This window comes from Myxine glutinosa, chromosome 9 (assembly GCF_964187855.1).
Source record: "Myxine glutinosa chromosome 9, kmMyxGlut1.1, whole genome shotgun sequence".
NCBI classification, from domain to species: Eukaryota; Metazoa; Chordata; class Myxini; order Myxiniformes; family Myxinidae; genus Myxine; species Myxine glutinosa.
The window spans coordinates 111,255,632-111,281,825 of NC_136269.1; the positions used below are offsets into that span (position 1 = coordinate 111,255,632).

At 48.7% G+C, this 26,194-nt stretch overlaps 2 protein-coding genes across 3 annotated transcripts in view; one reads left to right on the forward strand and one right to left on the reverse strand.

Moving 5' to 3' along the window:
• LOC137435086 (uncharacterized) overlaps positions 1 to 8,568 on the reverse strand; it is a 254,059-nt gene extending 245,491 nt beyond the window's left edge. For both annotated transcript variants that reach the window (XM_068128534.2, XM_068128527.2), the window contains exon 1: positions 8,335 to 8,568. The gene's annotated coding sequence lies outside the window, so the exon portion shown is untranslated. The remainder of the gene's footprint in view (positions 1 to 8,334) is intronic.
• The window catches only part of LOC137435085 (uncharacterized), a 242,270-nt gene continuing 222,475 nt past the window's right edge, over positions 6,400 to 26,194 (forward strand). The window contains exon 1 of the mRNA XM_068128524.2: positions 6,400 to 6,583. Coding sequence (XP_067984625.2) covers positions 6,524 to 6,583 — 60 coding nt within the window. The 5' untranslated portion in view covers positions 6,400 to 6,523. The remainder of the gene's footprint in view (positions 6,584 to 26,194) is intronic.

The window sequence follows — 26,194 nt, forward strand, 5'->3', positions numbered from 1 at the left end:
GCACAAATTACCCGACTATACTCGACGTTGACGAAGTCGCGCGATGCTGGCTCAATAAGAAAAAGAAGACACCCGCTGGATTACAATAACACAATACGACACCAGGGGTTCAGTTCTCAAGACCTCCGGAGGAGGTTATATTAAGGCGGAAGGTTAGATTACAACTACAAGAGGGACAGCATAGAAAGACAAGCACTTAGACACAATCTTATATTATTCCCAACAGACGACAGATAAACGGGACAAAGCTGACTCACACGGGGATTGATGGAAAGGACAGGCGGGTAGCGATGGCTCCAGGTGCACCTGGGCTCAAAGGTCAGAATCGACTCGGTCCGGTCCAGAGATGCGGGGAGGTCGCAGCGCTCGGATGGCGTCTTGTCTGCTCAAGCTGGGGGCGCATCTGACTCAGCGCTCGCAGGTGGCTTTCCTTCTCCAAGCTGGGTGCGCATCTCTCGTCACATCCGGCGCGTGGCCGCGTATATCCGGCGGGGAGTGACACGCCCTCGGCTCGTTAGCTCCGCCTCGTGGAATCGGCACGTTGCTTCTCATTGGGTGCGTGCGGGGGGTTTACCAGGCTCCGCCCTTGACGAGGAGCTGACAAGGAGCCCCTTCGTGGTAACCCCGTGGAGCGCATGGTCTGGAGCTAATCGAGCCGGTGTGAGGACGCATCCTCCCCCGCTCCGCCGCCATCTCCTCTGTTGTTGTTGTAATTGTTGGGGAAGAAGATGGAAGGAGGTATGGGAAAGGTCCTAAACTCACTACTGATGCCATATAATCACATTCTGGTGCAACGAAGAGTCATAATTAATGGAGACGAGGCCTTAACTGACATAGAATAAGAATAACTAGGAAGATGTCCGAAAGTTGTCTACGTGTGGTGCGGTGGACCTGGGCACGACATTTAATGGGGGAATAAGGGGAAGGTCGGCTCTACTGATTGTTATTTACATGCAATGGGACTAGGGAATGGGGGATCGGGGAAAGTTGGGGAGTATTGGAGAAAATAGGGGAATATTTACAAGCGGATATGGAGGCCAAATTCCATATTCGCAACAATATTGTGGATATGAGAATGTTTTTTTTTGTTGTTGTTGTGTAGTGAATTGTAAAATGTCACCCTCCTTCCTGCATTTGTTGTTGTATAAAGGTCAAAGGGCGTTCCCGTAGTTATTTCCATAAAGCATACACGAAGGACACCATATATCCCTGTTCAGTAGTTATATCCTTATTATGTGTATTAGGCTAAGGATTTGTCTTCCATTAATTTGACACTCCATTGCACTGCATTAAATAAAGTAGATCCCTCCGACATGGCATCTTCCAAGTGCCAGGTTTAGCCACTTTGCTGCATTTCATCTGCCGTCCACTTTGCTGCATTTCATCTGCCGTCCACTTTGCTGCATTTCATCTGCCGTCCACTTTGCTGCATTTCATCTGACGTCCACTTTGCTGCAATTGCCAACTGCATTTTGGGCGGTTTTCTTCATTCGCCATTGCTGCCCTTTGGCTGGGGCTAGCTCGAATCGCCCCCAAAACCACCATTGGCCACGAGGCAAGGTCGGGGAAGAAGGGCGTGTCTCCACCTCGTCATAGAGGGGAGGAGTGAACCAGCCCTTGCTGACCAACCCAGAATGAGGGGTTGGCTTTAGAGGGCGGAGAGAGAACGTTTGGGGGAGGTTCGCAAAAGGGTCAAGGGTGGGGTTTATATAACCCGAGGCAGAGGCCCCCAGAGAGAGTCGAGGAGGGAGGAGACCAGAACACCGAAAAGCCTGGAAGTTGTTGTTGGACTAAGCAAGAGAGGAAGTTGTTGGACTGGGTTGGACTAAGAAAGAGAGAGCAGAGAACCCGTCACGCCAGAACCCCCACCAGCGCGTCGGCTCCACCAAGCAGCTCCGACCCGTGATCCCGTGCACACGACAGGATCGGTGGCATCGGCGGCCGTCGAGGTCCAGCCCGACGTCCCGTGCGGGATCAAGCTCCAGCCAGCTCCGTGCCTTCCTCCCCCTCCAGCCACCCACCTCCTTCCAGCCAATCCACTCTGCAATTCCCCGTGTGAGTCCGTCTTTGTTTGTTCTGTCCAGGGAATAAGTTAAGCCTGTTAGATAAGCTAGTATTTTCACTGTGTCACCTGCTTTTTCCATTTTCCCTGTATATAACCTTGACTGCTCCTTTTGCTTTAGTGTGTGTAAATAATAAATCCTGTTATTCTTCTGTACGTCTTCTTCTTCCTCTTCACATTCGGTCGCTTTAGAGGTTTCCATATTGAATATCTGTGGCGCGATTTTGGCCAACGTTCAGGAATCGGGTTAGTCGGGGTAACTGTTAGGGCCGCGGCGCCATCCGCTCGGCAAAACAACATCTTATCCACGGTCCGTAACAATATATATATATATATATATATATATATATATATATATATATATATATATATAATATATATATATATATATATATATATAATATATATATATATATATATATATATATATATATATATATATATATATATATATATATATATATATTGTTGCGGATCTCAGCGCTGGCCTTTCCCCTTACCAAGGGGGCGTTAGTCCCCTTGTCTTTTACTAGCCGACGGGACACGGGACCTATGACGTCCTTCCCTGGCAGCGTTAAATCGGGTTTTAGGACTATGAATTCGCTATTACCTAAGTACTAACGCTGACCGGAAACGAGGAAATAAGCCCCGCCTGAATCACGGGTGTTAGTGGAAACGCCAAGCGGTAGCGACCTGTGACCCGAGCCGTTATCAATGACTAAACCCGATCCGAGCGGTTCTTAATCGTGCCACGCTTACCCAATGGAGGAAATGACTGAAACTTTCGAATTTGGGAAGAAAAGGAATAACAGAATTTATTTACACTTTGTGCAATAAGAAGAAGAATACACAGTGCAGCCTTAAACAGTCTTAACTTATCCCTGGACATACGGGCCTGTCACACTCAGACACACTCACACGGGGTTGCAGACGAACCGGTCGATGGTCCAGGGATGGCGTCCAGGCAGCTCGCTCTCCGGTCCCCAACTCGTACCGCGAAGCAGATGAAACAGACGGCAGGAGCTCTCCGCGTGTCGTTTGGCACGCACGGGATTATTACAGGGCAATGGTAGGCTGGCTTTGCGGTTACACTCGCGGCTCAGCCGCGTACGTAATAAGCGGACCGTTCGATACGCGCTTCTCAATGCGTTTCTCCTTAATGCCTCGAAACTGTCATGCGCACGCCGGTCCTCTCAGTGCTATTACCACGCGAGTGCTCCGGATCAGTTCCCTCAATGGCTTCTCGCTTGGCGTCGCCTGGCTCGCTTGGTTCGCGCTTGGCTCCCGTCCTCATCAAGACCTTTGTACGCAAGCTCTCTCCAATAAGTCCTCATATATTCCTTCTGGCCAGTCCTGTTGCACGAGTCCTGTCCAAGGGCTTTGTGTGCTGGCTTATATCGCCTTGCTCAGCGAACCTTCCAGCACTTGCTAGATGCGCCCTTACCACGCCCTCTCAAGCCATGCCCACCGAGCTCTGGTTGGCTGTTGCCCTTACCGTCACCGCCTTCTGACGCGCTGCTTGATGTGGCCACACATCGTCCTCGCACTCCTCCCTCTTTCCGGGCCTACCTCGTGTCATTTGACTAGTTTCGAGCGAAACCAAGGGCAGCGAACGTTGCTGGCGGCCAAAGCGTAACAAACTGCTGCGGGTAGCCCAAAGCGTAACAAATTGAGGGATGCCAAATGGGGCGCGGGATCGATTATGCCCATGATGGAAATTGGAGGGTGGCCGCAAAATGAAAAGGACCTAAGCTTATTATTTCTCTACACAACGCAGATGTCACTAGGAAAATGGCCTACTCTTACACATACTATGACATAACTAATTCTAATGGGCCTACGTGTTGCTTATGGACTAACTATAGGGGGCAAACCTTTAACCTTTAATGATGTTATATTTACACTCTCAAAACCGCAGCAATATATATAGATATATATATATATATATATATATATATATATATATATATATATATATATATATATATATATATATATATATATATATATATATATATATACACTACATGGCTAAAAGTGTGTGGACACCCGAACATCACACCCATATGTGCTCGTCGAACATCTCATTCCAAAATCATGGGCATTAATATTGAGTTCGTCCCCCCTTTTGCTGCTATAACAGCCTCCACTCTTCTGGGAATGCTTTCCACTATATGTTGGAACATTGCTGCAGGGATTTGCTTCCATTTAGCCACAAGAGTATTGGTGAGGTCAGGCACTGATGTTGGACGATTATGTCTGGCTTGCAGTCGGTGTTCCAATTCATCCCAAAGGTGTTCGATGGGTTTGAGGTGTGGGCTCTGTGCAGGCCAGACCAGTTCTTCCACACCGATCTCGACAAACCATTTCTGTATGGACCTCGCTTTGTGCATGGGGCCATTGTCATGCTGAAACAAGAAAGGTCCTTCCCCAAACTGTTGCCACAAAGTTGGAAGCACACAATCGTCTAGAATGTCATTGTATGCTGTTGTGTTAAGATTTCCCTTCACTGGAACTAAGGGGCCTAGCCCAAACCAGTAAAAACAGCCCCACAGCATTATTCCTCCTCCACCAAACTTTACAGTTGGTACTATGCATTCGAGCAGGTCAGGTAGCATTCTCCTGGCATCCACCAAACCCACATTCGTCCGTCAGACTGCCAGATGGTGAAGCGTGATTCATTACTCCAGAGAACGCGTTTCCACTGCTCCAGAGTCCAATGGCGGCGAGCTTTCCACCACTCTAGCCGACGCTTGGCATTGCTCATGGTGATCTTAGGCTTGTGAGCGGCTCCTCGGTCATGGAAACCCATTTCATGAAGCTCCCGACGGACAGTTGTTGTGCTGACGTTGCTTCCAGAAGCAGTTTGGAACTCGGTAGTGAGTGTTGCAACTGAGGACAGACGATTTTTACACGCTACGCGCTTCAGTACTCGGCGGTTCCGTTCTGTGAGCTTGTGTGGCCTACCACTTCGTGGCTCAGCTGTTGTTTATCCTAGACGTTTCCACTTCACAATAACAGCACTTACACTTGACCGAGGCAGCTCTAGCAGGGCAGAAATTTGATGAACTGACTTGTTGGAAAGGTGGCAACCAATGACGGTGCCACGTTGAAAGTCACTGAGCTCTTCAGTACGGCCCATTCTTCTGCCAGTGTTTGTCTATGGAGATTCCATGGCTGTGTGCTTGATTGTATGCACCTGTCAGCAATAGGTGTGGCTGAAACAGCCGAATCCACTAATTAGAATGGGTGTCCGCATACTTTTGGTCATGTATTGTATATATAGCAACAAAACACACAGTTCGTCCATGAAGCCGTGTGACTATATGTCTATTAATTGTGTACTGTTTAGACGTCATTTGCATTCTGACTACACGTGCGTCTATTAATTACATACTATTGGAATGCATCTTTTAAAACTTTTGACCCTTTAGAGTTTAGACTGATGAGACCCCATTTAGACCTTTGAAGACCCCAAAGACCCTAAAGACCCTTAAGAACCCCAAAATCCTAAAGATGCCTCAAGACCCTTAAGACCCCGAACACCCCATAAGACACTTTAAGATGCCAAAGACCCTTTAAGACTCTCAAGATCCCCAAGACCCTTAAAACCCCTTTTGCCTTTCAGACACTTTCGACACTTTAGACATCTTTAGATCTTTTCACCCTTTAGAGTTTAGAGTTTAGATGTTTTATTCTCTTTAGACCCATATAGAACCTTCAGACCTTTACACAACTTAAGTCTTTTTAGACCTCTTAGACCTAAAAACCATTTAGACCCCTTGCACCCTTTAGACAGACAATTTAGCATGGACTCTTGACCATTTAGGGCTTTAGACCACTCGGACCATTTTAGACCCTTTCGACCCCTTATAAACTAACCACTGTTGGACATACATACTGTCTAGACCTTGAGACCATAGAGAACCTTTTAAGTGCTCACGACGTCTATAATCTTCTTGCAAAACACAAACTACACTTTTTTCAGCAAGTGATGCGCAAACATCCAGATACGGTAACTGCAGATGGGATAGCCGACTTTAGGATACATCCAATATCCTGGGTGTTTCACCATCCTTCGCCCAGCGCATGCAATACAAGGACATTAAAATGATCGAGAAACTTCACTGGTGCGGTTTGTGCAGCTAGGCCACTTGTTTGAACTTTTCAAACAAACTAGAAGAACAACCCACAGAACTGTATACACACGTGTTCTCATGACAATATAACAGGTTGTAGTAAATAATACAAGTAAACAAATAAACAGAGCGAAAGAGTGCGATGCGTGGGGAATGGGAGGCCAGCGTAAAGTATGGAATGTGCCTGCATTGGGGAAATCTACGATTCCCTCCCGGAACCCCGAACCCGACAACCCCCTCCACCGACCCCCGACTCCCTCTCCCCACCGCGTCCGGAGCAGGGAGAGCGAGCCTCGGCTCGGGCAAGTTCGCTACGTTCGTGATGCAGCGCTGGTGCCTACCACTGGCCTTGTGTGGTCTCCTCATTGGAACGGATGCCAAGGTATTTCACGGATACGCACGTGACCATCCCTATAGTACTAATATATACCTGCTTTAGGACGATACACACACCACGCTAGCAAAGCCATAATTCTGCCTTCAATTTACAGTTATTGCTGTGTTGCTCCACTCTCACCATCCTCTGTTGTTACTTCAACTGAGTTTTTAATCCATTTAATCTTTTTCTTCTCATTCATCACACAATCCTTAACTCGTTATACGTTTTCAGATCAACACCAGATATGTATGTGCAGGCATGGTGTGCTCATAAGTAGTGTAATTTCCCTTTGGTAGGATCATGTTCTTCTACTGTTGTGTGCTCTGCTTCATTAACCCCGGTGTGAAGAACTACTATGTGGTGTACCCAAGTGTGTCATCTCGCATATGGCGCACCGAGTGTGGTGGACCCCCACGTGACTAGTCATATGGACCTACACGTGTCTGACCATGTATGGTGGACTCCCATGTAATTATTGTTAATCTCCATTTGGTCGAAGTGGTAATCACCATTACTTGAGGTTAGAAATGACTGAATATATATATATATATATATTTTATATATAGTATGGGTCGAGCACTGGCTCTAAGCTGGCTATCTTGGGTTCGAATCCAGTGTCATCCCACTATTTCAAAGGCAGAGTGGTTCAGCAATGTGTGTGCCGTCCCTCGGATGGACGTTAAACTGGGCATCCCATCTGCTGGCATTAGTTGGTGGACAATAAAGATCCCACGGTGCCCTCACGAAGAGTAGGTTGAGCTATCACCAGCACCATGAATAAATTGCAAATTCCTGCCCTAACGACTTATTCGAGTGTCGGGCCTGGCCAGCAGGGTCGTTGAAGACTTGGGCCAAGCTTCCCTCGGCCAACCCCACAAGAAAGTGGGAATTATTGTGGCAGTTAAAGAAGAAGAAAGAGAAGGATATATACATATATACATATATACATATATACATATATATATATATATATATATATATATATATATATTATATATCTTATATATATATGTATATATATATATATATATATTTATATATATATATATATATATATATATATATATATATATATATATATATATAGTATATATATATATATATATTATATATATATATAGTATATATATATGTATAATATATATATATATATATATATATATATATATATGTATATATATATATATATATATATATATATATATATCAAAGACAAGCGTCTTTGGGCTTCTAAAAAGCGCTATATAAAATAAATGTATTATTATTATTATTATATATATATTGTTACGGAACCAACGTCCGCCTCTGTTCCCCTTAGAGGGGGGATTAATCCCCTCTTTTATAACTGACCGACATGGTCCCTGACACTGCCAGCGACCTCCGGAAAGGCCGGTGCACGGCCCCGTTCGTACCGCGGACAGCTGTTAATTGCCGAGCGGTTTTAGCAACCGCGGCACGAACTATTAACAGAAACTAGACCCGATCCTTGAACGTTGCCAAATCGTGCCACAGGTATTCAATGAAGGAAATCACTAAGACGACACGGATTGTGAAGAAGAAGAAGAACAAAAGGGTTGGAAATACGAATATGATTTATTTGTATCTATTTACACAATGAAAGAAACGAAGGAAGAAGGAAGGATAATATTATAATGCAGAAAGAGGACGGACCAGAAGGACACAGTGCAATTTAACTTAACTAAACAGGCTTAACTTATACCCCAGGACAAGACACACAGAACAAACTCACGTACACAGAAGGATGGAATGGCAGGAATGAAGGACTGGAAGGAGAGAGGAAGGTTCAGCTGGGGCAGATGGTTCGGGCTTGATCCCGCACGGGACGTCGGGCTGGACCTCGACGGCCACCGATGCCACCGATCCTGGTTCCCGTGGGGTAACGGTGTCGAAGCTGCCTGGTGGAGCCAACGCTACTTGGTGGAGTCAAAGCTGCTGGTGGAGCCAACGCTGCTTGGTGGAGTCAAAGCTGCTGGGGAGGGGGTGGGGGGGGGGGGGGGGTCTGGCGTGACGGGTTCTCTCTCTCTGCTCTGCCGTTTCTCTGACGCAACTCTCAGGACTCTCTTGAAAGGCTTCCGCGCGCGCTTTTTATAACGCCTCGGGCGATCAAGCCGCCGGCCTCTAGGACACGCCCATCGGTGAGCTCGCCTCGGCCCTGATTGGTCGCCAGGGCTCACCGATCCCGCCCTTAGAGGAGGCGTTGGCAAGGCCACGCCTTGTTCCCGGCGCTGGGCCGACTCCTCCCACCTTCTGCTCCGAGATGACCTCGTGGCTAATGGAGTCTTGCAGCGAAAAACCACAACCCCACAGCAGCATTGGAATGCAGCAAACCGCCTAATGCAGTTGGCAATTGATGAAAGGGGAATGTGCAGGGAATCTACCTTATTCCACTTCGGTGCAATGCAGTATTAATTAATGGAAGACAGAACCTTAACCTAATACACATAATAAGGAGATAACTACTAAACAAAGGAAATCTATGATTGGCTACGTGATTGTATATGGAATAACTACGGGCACGACCTTTGACCTTTATACACTGAATCGAGGAAGAGGGTGATATTTTACAACACACAAAAAAAACACAATTCTCAAATCCATAACAATATATATATATATATATATATATATATATATATATATATATATATATTATATATATATATATATATATATATATTATATATATATATATATAGTATATACTGTATATATCATACTCTTTACAAAGTGATGGTGCTCCCAAAGCATTTTCTTGGCTCGGGTTATCCTGGATGGTTTACCATTGCCTTCTCAGGCCGTTTCTCTGTTATCATACGAAAATATGCAATTTGGTGTCTGTCGGTCTGACCGAGATACATTCGATCATTACTTATCGAATCTCAACCAAACTGGACAAGAGGATTAATAGTCACACGATGGAGGTTGTTGCGACTTCATTTGCCCCACTCCCCAAGGGGGTTGTCCTTCTTGGGTGAAATCCGTGTTAACGTGTATATCCGTGTTAAGATAGGTAATCATGGTGTATTTCCAAGGCTGATTGTGGATATTGTGGAGTATTGATTGTGGAGTGGATATTATTAATACTAATAATATCCACTCTCCCCAAGGGGTTTTTCCTCCTTGAACAAACGGCGTGGTAACGCGAATAAATAACTTAATGTGGAGTTTCGTGGGGCACATCTACCAGAAGTAAAAAAAATATTATAAACCACAGAAGTATGAATACCTTTGGAAACAATCGCTACTGAAGTGTAACACTAAACTGAAAAGGAGGAAATCCGGGGTATGTTCAGTTACCAAGCAGCTAGCTAGCACTTGCCAAGCTAGCCGGTCCTTATTTACGGTTTTCCCCATATTGTTGAGGCCCAAGCCTAGATCTACTGTAATCTATATATCTGAGAGAGGATAGTAACATGACCTTTTCTGCTGCTTCCATACGGAGTGGGTGTACTCGTCCTTTTAAATGCTGAGCGTCAAGCAAGGAAGCAGCACATAATATTTTAAAAGTCTTTTGTGTGACTCCGCTAGGGTTTGAAACACCGAACCCCCAGACTCAGAGCGGACACTTAACCACTTTGCCACTGAGTCTGGTATGTATGTGCACTACATGACCAAATGTATGTGGACACCCGAACATCACACATCTCATTCCAAAATCATGGGCATTAGTATGGAGTTGGTCCCCCCTTTGCTGTTATAACAGCCTCCACTCTCCAGGGAAGGCTTTCCAAGAGATGTTGGAACATTGCTGCGGGGATTTGCTTCCATTCAGCCACAAGAGCATTAGTCAGGTCGGGTACTGATGTTTGGCCTTTAGGCCTGGCTCGCAGTCAGCATTCCAATTCATCCCAAGGGTGTTCAATGGGGTTGAGGTAAGGGCTCTGTGCAGACCAGTCAAGTTCTTCCACACTGATCTTGACAAACCATTTCTCTATGGACCTCACTTTGTGCACTGGGGCATTGTCATGCTGAAACAGGAAAGGGCCATCCCCAAACTGTTGCCACAAAGTTGGATGCACACACAAACAAGTCTGATTAGATTTTGGATCAGGTCCGAATCCAAATCTAGCCTGTCAGTGGGATAGAAAACATAAACTGTTCAGTCTAGCGGAGGTATGCTCTCAACAGAGTGCTGTTCCACTTACTTTTGCTGTTAAATGCGGCCTTGGAAAAACGCCACAAAAAGCTATCTTAACACAGATATACATCTTAACACGGATTTCAATCAAGGCAGAAAACTCCCTTGGGTAGAGGGGCAAATGAAGTCGCTTCAACCTCCATTGTGTGACCCTTTGGGCTCCTGTCAAGTTTGGTTGAGATTGGATAAGTAACGAATGTATCGCGATCAGACATACAGACAGACACATACCAAATTGCGTAGTTTAGCTTTATATATACAGTAATGGCCAAAAATATTGGCCACCTTGCACTTTTTTCAAATAACTCACAATTTTCTCGAAAAACAAGTTGAAATTGACACAAGTATTTGGTCTCCACAATTCTTTATTTCACTGTTAATATTACAGAACCTTTGTTTTTGATTCAGAACTTAATATATTCTTTTAAATCAGAAAATAAAAACAAATGGCATTGACAAAATTATTGACACCCTAGACTTAATCCATGTTATCTCAGCCTTTGGACAAAATAACTGCAGTCAAGCGCTTCCTATAGCCATGAATGAGCTTCCTACACATCTCTACTGGTAGATTGGCCCACTCTTCTTGTGCAAACTGCTCCAGTTCTCCCAGATTTGAAGGGTGCCTTCTCCCAACTGCTGTTTTCAGATCTCCCCACAGGTGTTCAATGGGATTTAGATCTGGACTCATTGATGGCCACTTCAGAACAGTCCAGCATTTTGTCTTGAACCATTCCTGGGTGTTTTTTGAAGTGTGTTTGGGGGTCATTGTCCTGCTGCAAGACCCATGATCTTTGACGGACACCCAGCTTTCTGACACTGGGTTGAATATTGCGCTCCAAAATGCCTTGGCATTCTCCTGATTTAATGATGCCATGCACACATTCAAGGCACCCAGTGCCATTGGCAGCACAGCAACCCCAAAACATCACTGAACCTCTTCCATGTTTGACTGTAGGGAAGGTGTTCTTTTCTTAGAAGGCTTCATTTTGTTTTCTGTAAACATAGAGATGATGTGCTTTTCCAAATAGCTCTAATTTGGTCTCATCTGTCCACAGGACATTCTCCCAGAAGGATTTTGGTTTGTTCAGGTTTGTTTTGGAAACTCCAGTTGGGCTTTCTTATGTCTCTCTCTCAGCAGTGATTCTTATGTCCTCCTGGGTCTCCTACCATAGAACCCCCTTTCATTGAGTGGGCGACAGATGGTGCGAGTTGAAGCTGTTGTACCTTGTGTCTGAAGTCAGCTTGAATTTGTTTGGCAGTTGATCGAGGTGCTTTCTCCACCATTCGAACAATCCTTAGTTGCAATCTTCGATCAAGTTTTCTCTTGCAGCCACATCCAGGAAGATTGGCTACAGTGCCATGGGCCTTAAACCTCCTGATAACATTGCGTACGGTGGACACAGGAACATCAAGGTCTCTGGGGATGGGCTGGTAGCCTTGACATTGTCCATGTTTGGCTACAATCTTGTGTGTGACTTCCTCAGACAATTCTCTGGTTTCTTTCTTTTCTCCATGTTCATTGCGGTGCACACAGTGCCACAAAACAGCAGAATGACTCCTTTTCTCCATTCAAACTGGTTGTATGAGCGATTTTTAAAATATTGTAGGCACCTGCAACTGCAACTCATCGCAGGGGAATTCAATTCCAAAGTAAAGGAGAATCACCTGCTTGAAATCTAAATATTTCTAACAACTTCCGAAAGGTGCCAATAATATTGTCCGGGACATTTTAGGATTTCTGTGTGGAATTTCCTAAGATTTCGTAATTTTTTCAGCTTTTTTGTTTTCTTCCACTGTAAACCAAAGAAATACATGTGGATACCAAAATATTTTTTAATTTCAACAATTTTCTGTGAGAAATGGTGCATTATTTGAAAAACGTGCAAGGGTGCCAATATTTCTGTCCACGACTGTATATATATATATATATATATAATATATATATATATATATATATATATATATATATATATGTATTCTTAATAATAAAAGGCTCCAGGCACGGACTATATAGCCCTCATCGAGGCCAGGCCTTAAATAAAAGAGGAGAAAAGTGTCTGATGAAAAGAGTATGAAGTTTCTTTGTGAGAAAGAGAGATTGAAGCTAGGACCGGTAGCTATAGTTTGAGTGAGACAGAAAATAAGACCAGCAATCCTGACACGGAGAGTGTAAGATGTTTCCGGGCACCACTTAATTGCTCCAAAGTCAGAATGGTTGTACTACCCTGGACGGTTGCTGCCTACAGCCTACTACCTAAAGACTATATATGTATACTGTTACGGATTCGTCACTTCCGTTGTGGTGGTTTGCATCCACTGTAAATATTTTTGATTCCATATACGATTATTGCTTTCAAAAGGTTTATTGTCCATGAGCGGTTTTCAAAAGGTAAAAAAGTTAATGTTAAAAGAAACAGGAAACTGGACTGGGACCCGGAGGACGAGGAGAAAGAAAGGGCGGAGCAAGAGAGTCGGACAAGAAGGAGCCGAGCTATTTGCGGTCTGGAGCGAACGTTGGCGAACAACAGTCACTAGCGAACTTTCGGGTTTCCCAGGGAAGGGATTCCTATGACAGAGTGGTTAGCGCTGTGACAGATTAACCTGCGTGTCAGGTTTTGCGATCGATTCAGGAGAGAATCATCGCCGTGCCGTGCGCCACGAGACCGGGTCGTCGGCCATTTTGACTCACGCAGGACTTGTGCTTCGCTCGCGGTTTCGTCTCTTTTCGACCATCTCCACCGCATTCAGACGTCGATCTGGGGCGTGTGTGTGACGTGGCTTTTTGAAGGTTAATTCGTCCATACCCGAGGGTGTGATCTCTCAGTCGCCTGTAGGGCGCCTTTGGATTTCCCAGGCGCCTTGAGGGCGCCTTTGTGCAGCTTGGGCTGTGTGACTGTATTTGCCATCCACACGGGATTCTGGTCTCGATTGGACCTCGTTCTGGCGATCGCAGGAGCAAATCAATTTCGTCTCGAAGCCGGGAATAAGAGACATTGGGGAATGTTCGTGTTTCACTCACTTGGAGCGCAGTGAGTTAAATATTACAAAACTGATGGTACCATCATAGGACATATTGATTGTACTTTTGAATACTATTATTGTTGTACTGTTATTCTTGTGTCGTCTTAATACAATATTTGTTTGTGAGTAACAATTGGGGTGGCTTCTCCCTTGATCTTTGACATACAGAATAACACATTTTTCTGCCGTGACTGCTCTCAGGGCTCGGAGGTACACCGTGACCAGGGGGTCAGGGAGGAGCACGTAACAATACATCTATATATATATATATATATATATATGTATATATATAGGGTGAGCCAGAAATATGGTCATTTTTAACACTTGTGTAAAGGTAATAAAAAGTTGTATTTCAAAACAAATTCTTACAAGAAAGTGAAGTACATAAAATGCCATTTATTTGTGGAAAAGAACATCTAGGAGATGCGCAACATTTAGTCTGACACATTCCTCCAATCTTGGATGCCAATTATTCATGACGTTCTGCAACATGGCCACGTCAATATCATTGATTTCGCGTCTGATGTTTTCCTTAGGTTCATGAAGAGTTTGTGGACGGTTAACATACACTTTGTCCTTTAGATATGACCACAATAAATAATCACATGCAGTCAAATCGGGTGACCTCGTTGGCCATGGAATATCGCCGTTTCTGGAAATGACATGCTTTGGAAAGAGCGCCCTTACAGTAATGGGAGGTTGCACCATGTTGCTGAAAGCAAGTCATTAGCCTCACTTCTGCAAATCTGTTTAATTCTCTGGAGAGGAAGTTAGAAACCATGTCGGTATATCCAGCTGCAGTAACAGTGACGGCATTTCCGTCATATATATATATATATATATATATATATATATATATATATATATATATATATATATATATATATATATATATATATATATATATATATATATATATATATATATATGTATGCAGTATACTATACACACATAAACCCATGAAAAGAATGTCTCAAACGATATTAAGTGAGACATTGTATTGAAACCATTAAAGAAATCATTAAAATCAAAATTGTATCGGCACCTCGATTGACAATCTCCATTCATTATTGGCTCATAGTCGACAAAATAGTACATAAGTTGTGTACGTGCCATTGAAGCCCACCACCCAATAAATTTTTGGTTGACCTGATGACGTCAACACGGCAACAGCTTTGCTCTCTGGATTTGAAGTGAGCTGAAGCATCTAAATGAACCCGAACCCTAACACAGCCAACCTTCGCTTGTCCTAATATCAGGCACTCATGGCTTCTACTAAATGTCTCCAGCTGTTGGGGTTTGATTATCGACCTCACTATAAACAGTTGGACTGTTGTTTTGCAGGCCACGGGTGTTGCTTGCATCATTATGAGTGTCATCGGTCACATGGGACGTTAAGTTAGGGACCGTCTGCCAGCATTGATTGCTGGTGAACGTTAAAGATCCCATGGTGTCTCTCTCAAACAGGAGGCCATTGTCTCCCACACACTGACCAAATTCCATATTTCTGTCCCACAATGCATATATATATATATATATATATATATATATATATATATATGAGAAAGGACAAACACTACCAGCACATTCACTTGATGAGACCCGCTGACAAATATCACGATCATACACATCCATACCCAAGCCAACTACCAAACGTGCCATCCCTATTTCGTATAGGATACCTCTATGTAATTCGAGTATAAATCTATCTACTGCTTCTGCTGCCACTACCCTTTTCATGGATATTCTTATTCAGATACCTGTGCTCATAATTGGCCTCTGTCCTACGACCCTTCCTATCTACTCCAGGATGCACAACTTATTCCAGTAGTCCTTCCTGCTTAAACTTCCAAAATACAGGCTGACTGCACACCTTAACTCTTGTATTCCTAAATTCTTCCATCTATGGAACCACCTTCCAGAGGCTGTTCTGTTTCCCTCTTCCTTCCATGGCTTCATGCAATCTCTTGTTATCCCTGATTCTCTCCCATGATATGCATTACCCCCATTAACCTTTCCCAGCCCAAACATCATACTTGCTAGTTTTGGTGTCTCCTCCATTTACTCTTATCGCCTTTATTCATTCCCTTGATATTTGATTTACTGTCAGGTCTACCTCTCCTTCAGTCTGTCCGTCTCCTTCAGCTACTCATCATAGTTTCGTCCATCTAGTCCTGAAATCAACGAAGTTGCTCAATGTTGCACCCTCTCTAAGGCAGCTATTTCCTTCTTCAAATGTGGTGACCAAACATGAACACAATATTCTCGTTGAGCCTTCACTACATTCCTATATGCAGTGTTGACACTACCTCTTTTGTTTTATAATTAATTCCCCTGGGAATACAACCTAAAACCATATAAGCTTTACCTATACCCGCCTGACATTGCGCTGTCTGCTTATACCCTCTCCCCCTCTACCCCCAGTATCGAATACCACCGCCAAATCCGTCAACAGAGTCACATGATCCTCGATTGCCCCTTGCATTGACCAATCTATTAAAGTATCTCGATCAGATCATGTCCCTTCCCCTATACAGAGCGTAGGTTCTCACGAAGCAGTTTGTTGGCTGGGGTTACAATCCCGGATGGGTCGCCACTCTGACACAGGAAGTCAGGGCAGTATTTTGGAATTTGGCCATGGTGCTGGTGATAGATAGCTTGCCTATTCTTCATGGACACCGTTGGATGTTAAACATCCACCAAATAATGCTGTCAGATGGGGTGCCGTAGTTCCTGTTGTTGTTGTTGTTGTTGTTGTTGTTGTTGTTGTTTTTGTGTTTGTAAAGCCCCGAACAGTTCTCTCGAACAAGCACGCGGCACGGAGACAACCAATCGATCTCCCAGCGACCCAGAGATCCCCCAAATCCCAGATGGTGTACCCTCGCCTTCACAAAGTCAGGACCAAGAGAGAGAGAGAGAGAACATGAGAGAACACAAGAACGAACGAGAACGAACGAGAACGAACGAGAACGAACGGACCGGTCCACGGGGACCGATCGACACTCTAACCCTGACAAATCCGGGCAGCTGGGAAGAATGCGGAAGATTTGGCCCCTGACTTCCGTTGGGGGTACAACCACCGTGAAGAGGCATCCCCGATAGTTGTTTGCGCCCCCGAGTTTAACAGCCATCTGATGTTTTGCCTAGCAAACACTTTGTCACTATTACATACAGCCAAAGTCTAATACTAGCAACAAAGTAATCCTTTTTGATATGTTTGACTTTACTCACCAAAACAATAGGCATTGATAATGTATACCTATAAAAGGCAAAAATCTCGCTCTTTCTGTCTTTGTTTATATGTGTTCTATGCATGGCCACATCTTTTAAGTTATCAACTCCAAATTTGGGGTACAAATACAACTTTATATGGGTGTAACACTTTTTGAGGCCAGTGCTTGGCCTGCCTTTTTTATAATAAAAAAGGTTAAAAAAATCAAACATTTAAACAGCCTTAGACGTGCACCTTGACCCCATGGCCAAGACACACCGTCTATCAAGACTGTCCCATTAGCATACACATGCACCTCAACCCAAAGGCTGAAGCGCATGGTCATTCAAAACACATGCATCCTGACCCCGAAGGGCCACAATGCATGGTCATACATTTGGACCCCTCCTGCATAGGAGTGAGTCCACCACTCCACCAGTGGCTTTAACGAGACGAGTGGGTCTGTGGCCGTGGCCTCACGCAGGGTAAAGCCTCAGTCCCACTGTGGCGATTTTTTTTAGCGAACCACAACGATCTGGCATTCGTGGAGAAAATCGCTTTGGACGTTCTGATTCTTTTTAGTTCGTTCTTGTTCTGTTAAAGTCAGTGGTTCTCAAACTTTTTTGGACTACCGCCCCCTTCTGCCCTCTTGGACCGGCCCAATGCCCCCCTTGTCCTATCGTTCGTGGTCGGACACCCAGAATTTATGTAGATAGGAAGCAAAAATAACAGAAGCCAAATATTTTCTGAATAATATTTTACTTTATTTTACTTTACTTTTTATTTTATTTTGCACGACCTACAATGTTTCAGCAGAACAGGCCCAGGTGAGGCAAACTGGGAATCTGTTATCACAGGCCGAAATACCGTTAGTGTGACGGGTGGGCCTGGTGACTCGCTGCGAGATTACAAACGTCTGGCTCCATCTCAGTGAGGTAGAGACGCAGATCGCCCCTCTCGGTAATGTCAAGGTGGTTTCGATACTTGGTCTGCAGCACCATCACGGCGCTGAACCCTCTTTCAACGAGGTATGATGTGGGGAACGCCATCAGCAGCAGTTCTGCCTCTGTCCACATTGCGGGGTATTCGCCCCGCTCCAGAATCCAGAATTTGCCGTATTCATGCTGCGAGAATCTTGCCTTCGCCTCATCATCATTGTGGAGGTTGATAATTTCGTCCTGTAATTCGTGCTTCACATCTTGAATGTCACATTTGAATGGGTTGATTACCCATGCTGGCACCGACAGTTCTCGCATGTTTCTGAAACGCTGCTCCATATCTCCACGAATCTTCTCAAGGTGATTGCAATAAACGAGCAGCTCTTCATCAGAAACAGCAGTTTCCTTTGCCAACCGGGGAAAGTGGTACATATCTCTGCGGCCGAGGGTTTCCCTGTGCAGAGTCGCCTTGGTTACGAACGCGCCGATCACTTTCTTTACTTTAATCAGCGTCATATGGTCACCCTGGAGTTGTTTGTTGACATCATTCAGTATACTGAATATGTCCGTGAGGTAAGCCACATCATGCTCAATCGCATTCACTTTCTCCGATAGCTCCGTATCAATTTCCGACAGAAACTCGACCACTGTTGAGGAAACGGGTCAAACAAGCGCCTTTGGACAACCATCGAACTTCGGTGTGCAACAGGAGCCGCTCGAATGCCTCATCGTTCTCCTGGCAAAGCTGACGAAACAGCCGATCATGCAGAGACGACACCTTGATTTTATTCACTGCCTTGATTACTGTTTGGAGTGATGTATGAAGTCTGGTGCTGAGAGCTTTTGCTACAAGATGCAGGCAGTGAACGACACAGTCAATGGCGAACATGGACGGTACCTGGTTCTTCAGAAGCGCAATAAAACCACGCTGGCGGCCAGCCATCACTGGTGCCCCGTCCGTCGCGCAAGCGAGAATGTTCGCCATCGGTATGTTCTTATCAGTTAAGTACTTCTCCAACGTTTGGAAGATGGAAGAACCCTTCGTATCTGCCTGGAGAGAGCGGGCAAACAACATTTCTTCCACCATTTCCTGATCACGGATGAAGCGAACGTAGCAGAGTAACAGAGCTTCACTGTCACGCAAAGTGGATTCATCCAGCTGGATGGCGAAGTGTGTGCTTCTCAGCTCACTACACAGCTCATCTTCTACATCTGATGACATTTCATCAATCCGCCTGGCCACGGAATCAGTGCTGAGCGCAATCGACGAGAGGACTGGATTCGGATCCTGGCCCATAACGGTTTTTATCACTTCCCCAACAGCTGGTTTGATCAACTGTTCGCCGATTGAATATGGTTTTCCAGATCTGGCGATGAGCAACGACAGCTTATACGACGCTTCCAGTCCTTTATCCACGAGCTTTTGGCTGGCTTTGAACATCGTCATTACCGTGGATCGCTTCTCAAATTTCTCTTTCAGCGATTGGAAATAGCTGACCTCTGCGCGAGCCACATCACTGTGCTTTTTACTCAGGTGCTCGCTCAGTCGAGATGGTTTCATTGCTTCATTGGACAGCGTGATACCACACAACAAACACATCGGTAACTGTTTGTTCGTCGGAGATGGAATGAATCCATACTTGATGTATTCAACGGAACACTGACGACACTTTTTCTTCGAGGCCGACATCTTGAAGCCGACCGGACGTGAAGCTTTTTTGAATAACGAAATTAACACGTCAAAATGTCGAAAGACTAACACCAGCGCTAACACTGACTGTTCATACCTTGCCCAATGTCTGTGCTGGCAAGGCCAGGCTGTAAAGTTGAACCGGGCACGTTGAATAGTCCAGCACGAATAGAGTGTATCATATCCCGCATAAAAAGATTCTTGCAAGCCGATTGGTTGAAATGGCACCACGTGACAAAAATTAGTGTTGTACTATTGGCCGCATTGGCGGCCTATAGTATTCCGCTGGTGTCATACACTATCATGTTTGTTGCATGAGCATGTATGGACAAGAAAATACCTACACGACATCAGCGAATATGTGATCATAAAAACCATGCGAAGGGGGAAAGAATGTGGTCGTTGATTGGATGGCCAATTTGCCGAATGGCGCCGGGTAACCTGTTCAGACTGCAGGAAGCCCAATGAGCGCTCCAAATCGCCGCTGCTCCTAAATCGCCAGTGCCCCCCAAATCATTGCCAGCGCTCCCTTACCGCCCGTGGACTCTCGAGCGCCCCCCTGAACGTTCCCAGCGCCCACTGGGGGGCGGTAGGGAGCACTTTGAGAACCTATATGTAAAACTTTCCTTGCGCATCGTGCAGATGAACAAATCGTCTCGATTCGCGGAGGCGCTACGACAGTTTTGAAATGTTCAAAACTGTCGTTGCGCCGCAACGATTTAATCACATTCGCCAATTCTCATTGTGTATTCGTGTGTAATCCTTCCTCTTATTTGTGACTCTCACCGCTTCGTTGTTAAGATCGCCGCTTTCTGTTGTGGTTCTGGTTCAATTTCTGCCGCGAGGAGAGAAGACACAGAACGGCGGGAGGACGACCTGACTCGATGCGCAATGAGGAAGAACGACGGTCGTTGGTCATCGCAGAAAGCAGAGAAGATTAAGAACGAACAGCTATGCGACAAAGCAACGAGGCACAAGGAGTTACAACGGCTGTATAGTGTATGAGATGAAGAAAGAATACAGAACGACCATGACGATGTAGAACGGTATATAACGATGCAAGTAGGCCCAGCACGATTTTGGGTACGAGGGGTATATAAGAAGGGCCCGATTCTCCTCGAAGTCAGTTTCCAGAGTAGCTCACATCACTGTGGTTCATCACTATGTGGTTCTTAAAGTCACTGTGCCTCCTGTGGGTTGTCATCTTCACCCCTCTTCAGAGACTACAACTAGCACACGACCTCCTGCAGGTTATTAGTTACATTAAAGCGCGGCGTTACGCGCGCTGCTTGTGAGCAAGGAGGAAGCGGACAAGCGGTAACATATAAACGTCTTTATTGTAAGAGCACACTGTAACACTGAACTGTTCCGGGCTGGTCGCCCGGTGTATATCATGAGGCCACGCCTACCCCTCGGGCGTGGCCACCGCCCACTTGGTGCGTGGAATGATGTCACCACGCCAGTGGGCTTTTGTGTCCGCCACACGCGCCCCCCCCAGAATTCCCGCGCACCTGGAGGGCCAGTTTGCGGGGCAGACGAATGACCCGGCCGAAGCGCCCCCTGGCGATCGGCGGCGTCCGGGGTGCAGGGATGCCAGGTGGGATGCCCCTGGCTGCCCCTGGGATGGGTGCAGGACCGGGGGGCGGTGTGGCGGCGGGGCTGGGCGGTGCCGGGGGTCCGCCCGCAGGAGGGCGGCCCCGACGTGGGGGTCGGGCCACTGGCGGTCGATGGTCCACATCGAGGTGGGCCGGCTTGAGGCGGTCTACCGAAACGCGGTCAGGAGTACCGCCGATGTCCAGGGTGAAGTGCTTCGCCCCGGTCTCCAGCACGCGGAAAGGCCCGTCGTACGGGGGCCGCAGTGGTGTCCGATGGGCATCGTGGCGGACGAAGACGTACTCCGCCGTGCGAAGCTCCGGGGCGACGTGCGTCGGTGGGTGCCCGTGGCATGCCGTTGGCACCGGGGCGAACCTCTGGGCGGTCTCTTGCAGAGCGGAGCGCTGCTGTGCCGCGGACCATGGTGCCGTGGAGTCGGGGAGGAACTCGCCCGGCACCCGCAGCGGTTGCCCGAAGACCAACTCCGCCGCGGATGCGCGCAGGTCCTCCTTGGGCGCCGTCCGGAGGCCCAGCAGGACCCAGGGGAGCCTGTCGACCCAGCCGCCGTCGCGGAGGGTGGCCCGGAGCGCGGCCTTCAATGAGCGGTGAAATCGCTCACACAGGCCGTTAGCCTGGGGGTGGTAGGCCGTGGTTCGGTGCAGCCGGACCCCGAGCCCCTGCGCAACCGCCCCCCAGAGCTCCGAGGTGAACTGGGGGCCGCGGTCGGATGAGATGTCTGAGGGGGCGCCGAACCGGGCGACCCAGGTGGCGATGAAAGCCTGCGCGACATCGGCCGCCGTTGTCGACGCCAAGGGCGTTACCGGGTGGTGCGGTCCACCGGGTGGTGCGGTCCACCATGGTGAGGACGTAGGTGAAACCCCGCGAGGGGGGCAGAGGTCCCACCAGGTCCACGTGGACGTGGTCAAACCGGCGTTCCAGCACCATGAACGGGGCCAACGGGGCCTGGGTGTGCCGGTGCACCTTGGCGCGCTGGCACGCGAGGCACGTCCTGGCCCAGCCGCGGACGGCCTTCCGGAGGCCATGCCAGATGAACTTGTCGGCGATCAGCCTTTGGGAGGCCCTCGCGCCCGGGTGGGACAGGCCGTGGATGGCGTCAAACACCTGGCGCTGCCAGCCCGCGGGCACGATGGGGCGAGGACGCCCGAGGGAGACGTCGCACAAGAGGGCCGCGCCCGCGCCGTCGAACGGCACCTCGGTGACGCGGAGGCCCGTGACGGCGGTCCGCAAGGCCTGGACATCGGGGTCAGCGGCCTGGTCCGCTGCCATCCGGGCATAGTCGATGCCGAGGTGGACTGCGTGGGCGACGGCCCGGGAAAGGCAATCCGCCACCGGGTTGTCCTTCCCCGCGACGTGCTGGATGTCCGTCGTGTACTCGGACACGGCCAAGAGGTGACGCTGCTGCCGGGCCGACCACGGCTCGGTGACCTTGCCCATCGCGAAGATCAGCGGCTTGTGGTCGACGAAGGCAGTGAACGCACGGCCCTCGAGCAGATGGCGGAAGTGCCTGACCGCCAAGTGAAGTCCGAGCAACTCGCGGTCGAAGGTACTGTAACGGCGTTCGGGCGGGCGAAGCTGCCGGCTAAAGAACGCCAGTGGTTGCCAAGCTCCACGCACCCATTGCTCGTGCACCGCGCCCACCGCGTAGTCCGAGGCATCGGTGGTGAGGGCGATCGGTGCATCGGGCGCCGGGTGCGCGAGCATGGTGGCGTTAGCCAAGGCGAGCTTCGCGCCCGTGAACGCCGTGTCCATCTGCTCGGTCCAGGTAACGTCGCCTTTGCCCGGCTTACCTCGGAGAGCTTCGTGCAGGGGGCGCAGGAGCTGGGCGATACGGGGCAGGAACCGATGGTAAAAGTTCACCATGCCCAGGAACTCCTGCAGCCCTCTGATCGTGCGGGGGCGCGGAAACTCCTTCACCGCCTCCACCTTGGCCGGCAGGGGGACGGCTCCGTGCCTGGTGACACGGTGCCCCAGAAAATCGATTGTGGCGGCGCCGAACCGGCACTTTGCGGGGTTCACAATCAGGCCATGCTGGCCCAGGCGTTCGAAGAGCGTGCGGAGGTGGCGTAGGTGCTCTTCGCGGGACGCGTTGGTGACGAGGATATCGTCCAGGTAGACGTAGACAAAATCCAAGTCGCGCAGGACGCTGTCCATCAGTCGCTGGAACGCCTGAGCCGCATTCTTCAGACCGAAGGGCATGCGCAGGAACTCGAAGAGTCCGAATGGCGTGATGACCGCCGTCTTCGGGACGTCCTCCGGCCTGACGGGGGCCTGATGGTAGCCGCGTATGAGGTCCACCTTCGAGAAGAAGGACCTGCCCGCCAAACGGGCGGAAAAGTCCTGAATGTGGGGGACGGGGTAGCGGTCGGGAGTCGTGGCGTCATTGAGACGGCGATAGTCCCCGCACGGTCGCCATCCCCCGCCGGGCTTCGGCACGATGTGCAGCGGCGACGCCCAAACGCTCTCTGAGCGCCGAACGATGCCGAGTCGCTCCAGGGTAGCGAACCCCGCTTTTGCCACCGCCAGCTTCGTCGGCTCGAGGCGGCGTGCCCGGGCGTAGACCGGTGGCCCGACGGTGGGGATGTGATGGGCCACCCCGTGCTTGACGGCCCCCGCCGAGAAGGTGGGCCGCGTGAGGGCCGGGAAGCCGGCGAGGAGGCGGGTGAATGCGTCCGCTGCCGGAAGCGTACAGACCAACGTGGCCGGAACCGAATCGTTCGGCAAGCCGCTCGTTGAGCTGGGCAACGCACAAGCGAGCGAGCTGAACGTCTCGGCCTGGACAAGCCGTCTGCGCTTGACGTCGACCAGGAGCCCATTAGCGCACAGGAAGTCCGCGCCAAGCAGTGCCATGGGCACGTCGGCGGTGACGAACGTCCATCGGAAAACCTGCCCTCCAAACCGCAGAGAGAGGCAGCGTTTTCCGTACGTACGGATGGGCGTCCCGTTCGCGGCAAGCAGCGCGGGGCCCCCACCCGCGGCGTGCTTGTCTGACGTGCCGGCGGGAATGACACTCACCTGCGCTCCCATGTCGCACAGGTAACGGCGCCCGGAGAAGGTGTCCGTTATGAACAGCAGGCTGCTCGAACGGCCGGCGCTCATCGCCACTATTGAGCGCCGGCCCGGGCGTTTCCCGACCCGTTGAAGGAGCACGGCGGATGACACCGCCGAGCTTCGTGGCCGAACTTGGCGTGGAACCAGCACCAGGTGGTGGAGCTGGAGGAGCGCGGCTGGCTCCGCCAGGCCGGTGGAGTTGGCGGGTTTCCCTGCGGTGGCGGTTTTCGCTGCGGCGGTGGGCGGGGCGTGGCGGCGTTCACGAGGTGCGTATCAGCATGCTGCTGAACATCAGCATGCTGTAGAAGCTGATGCTGTGGAACATGCTGCTGAACATCAGCGTCGAGGGCCGTGACGGCCACGCCGACGCTCGCCCGCTTGTCCGAAGCGGCGAAGTACCTGTCCGCCTCGGCTGCCAATGCTCGGGGTTCCGTTAGCTCGGTCTCGGCCAACGCGAGGCGAACCTGCGCTGGAAGTTGGCGCCGGAAAAGAGCCCGGAATAGCGAACCGGGGGCTTCGTCGCCCAACAGTGACAGCATGTGGTCCATTCGGACCGACGGGCGCGTCTCACCGAGCTCGGGAAGATCCAGGAGGCGGTCGGCCCGTGCGTCGTCCGTGAGGCCGAACGTGGCTAGGAGTAGCCGCTTGAGTGCCTCGTACTTGTGGCCGTCCGGTGGGTCGCGAAGGACGGACACAACTCGAGCGGCCGTGCCGGGCCCGAGGGAGGCGACGACATGGCAGTAGCGCAGGTCGTCGTTGGTGAGGCGCCGAAGCTGAAATTGGGCTTCGGCTTGAACGAACCAGACTTCGGCCTGGGCCTCCCAAAATTCGGGAAGTTTAATCGCCATTGCCTTGTCGTTGGCCATTGCAATGGCGTCGTGTTCGGAAGGATCGCTATGGCAGATCCAACGTCGAGGGTCACCAGTAAAGCGCGGCGATACGCGCGCTGCTTGTGAGCAAGGAGGAAGCGGACAAGCGGTAACATATAAACGTCTTTATTGTAAGAGCACACTGTAACACTGAACTGCTCCGGGCTGGTCGCCCGGTGTATATCATGAGGCCACGCCTACCCCTCGGGCATGGCCACCGCCCACGTGGTGCGTGGAATGATGTCACCACGCCAGTGGGCTTTTGTGTCCGCCACAACATGAAATTATTAAAAATAATATATAACATCATGCTCGCCCAGTACTTTTGTATCATTGACAGCTGGGTCTTTCATACAGTATCATTCACTCTACCTACATATTTGTTGCCGGTCCAGTTACAGAATGTTCAGAACAACCATGGTGTCGCCCACCTGGTCCAACGTGGAAGGAAATGTTCTCAAGGACTAGCGAAGCGCCATGGAAATGCGCAATATTTAGAGCCTCCGATCAATTCGTACTGCATCGTTCTGACACGTTCCAGGTCTTTCCAGTTCGTTCTAGTTAGTTGCGCTTCCGTTCTCCGTCTACCTGGTCCGTTGCGTTTCGTAACACGTCGTTGTACGTCTTCGCCTACTTCGTGTTACTTCGACTCACACGTCGCACTGCCTCGTTCTAGTTCTTTCTGCGTCGACTTTATTCTACTACATTCATTGTTAAAGGTGCAGTCACACTATGACGTTTTAGAGAAACTTATATCTAGCGTATGAAAAATCATAAAATAATGTCAACACGTCGGCATACGCCCAAAAAAGCATCGAAAATTCTACAGCATGAATAAATTGGGCGTATGCATAATGTATTGAACGTATACATAGCGTATGTCTAACCTATTAGTAACCTATCACTAACTTATATATAACTTATGACAGCGTATCACAGCGTATGGCCAGCGTATGTCCAGCGTTCTCGACTTATGCCCAACGTATGAGTAACTTATGAGAAACCTATGCGCAGCGCGCTCGGCGTGTTGCCAACGATCACGTGACGTTCTGCATAAATAC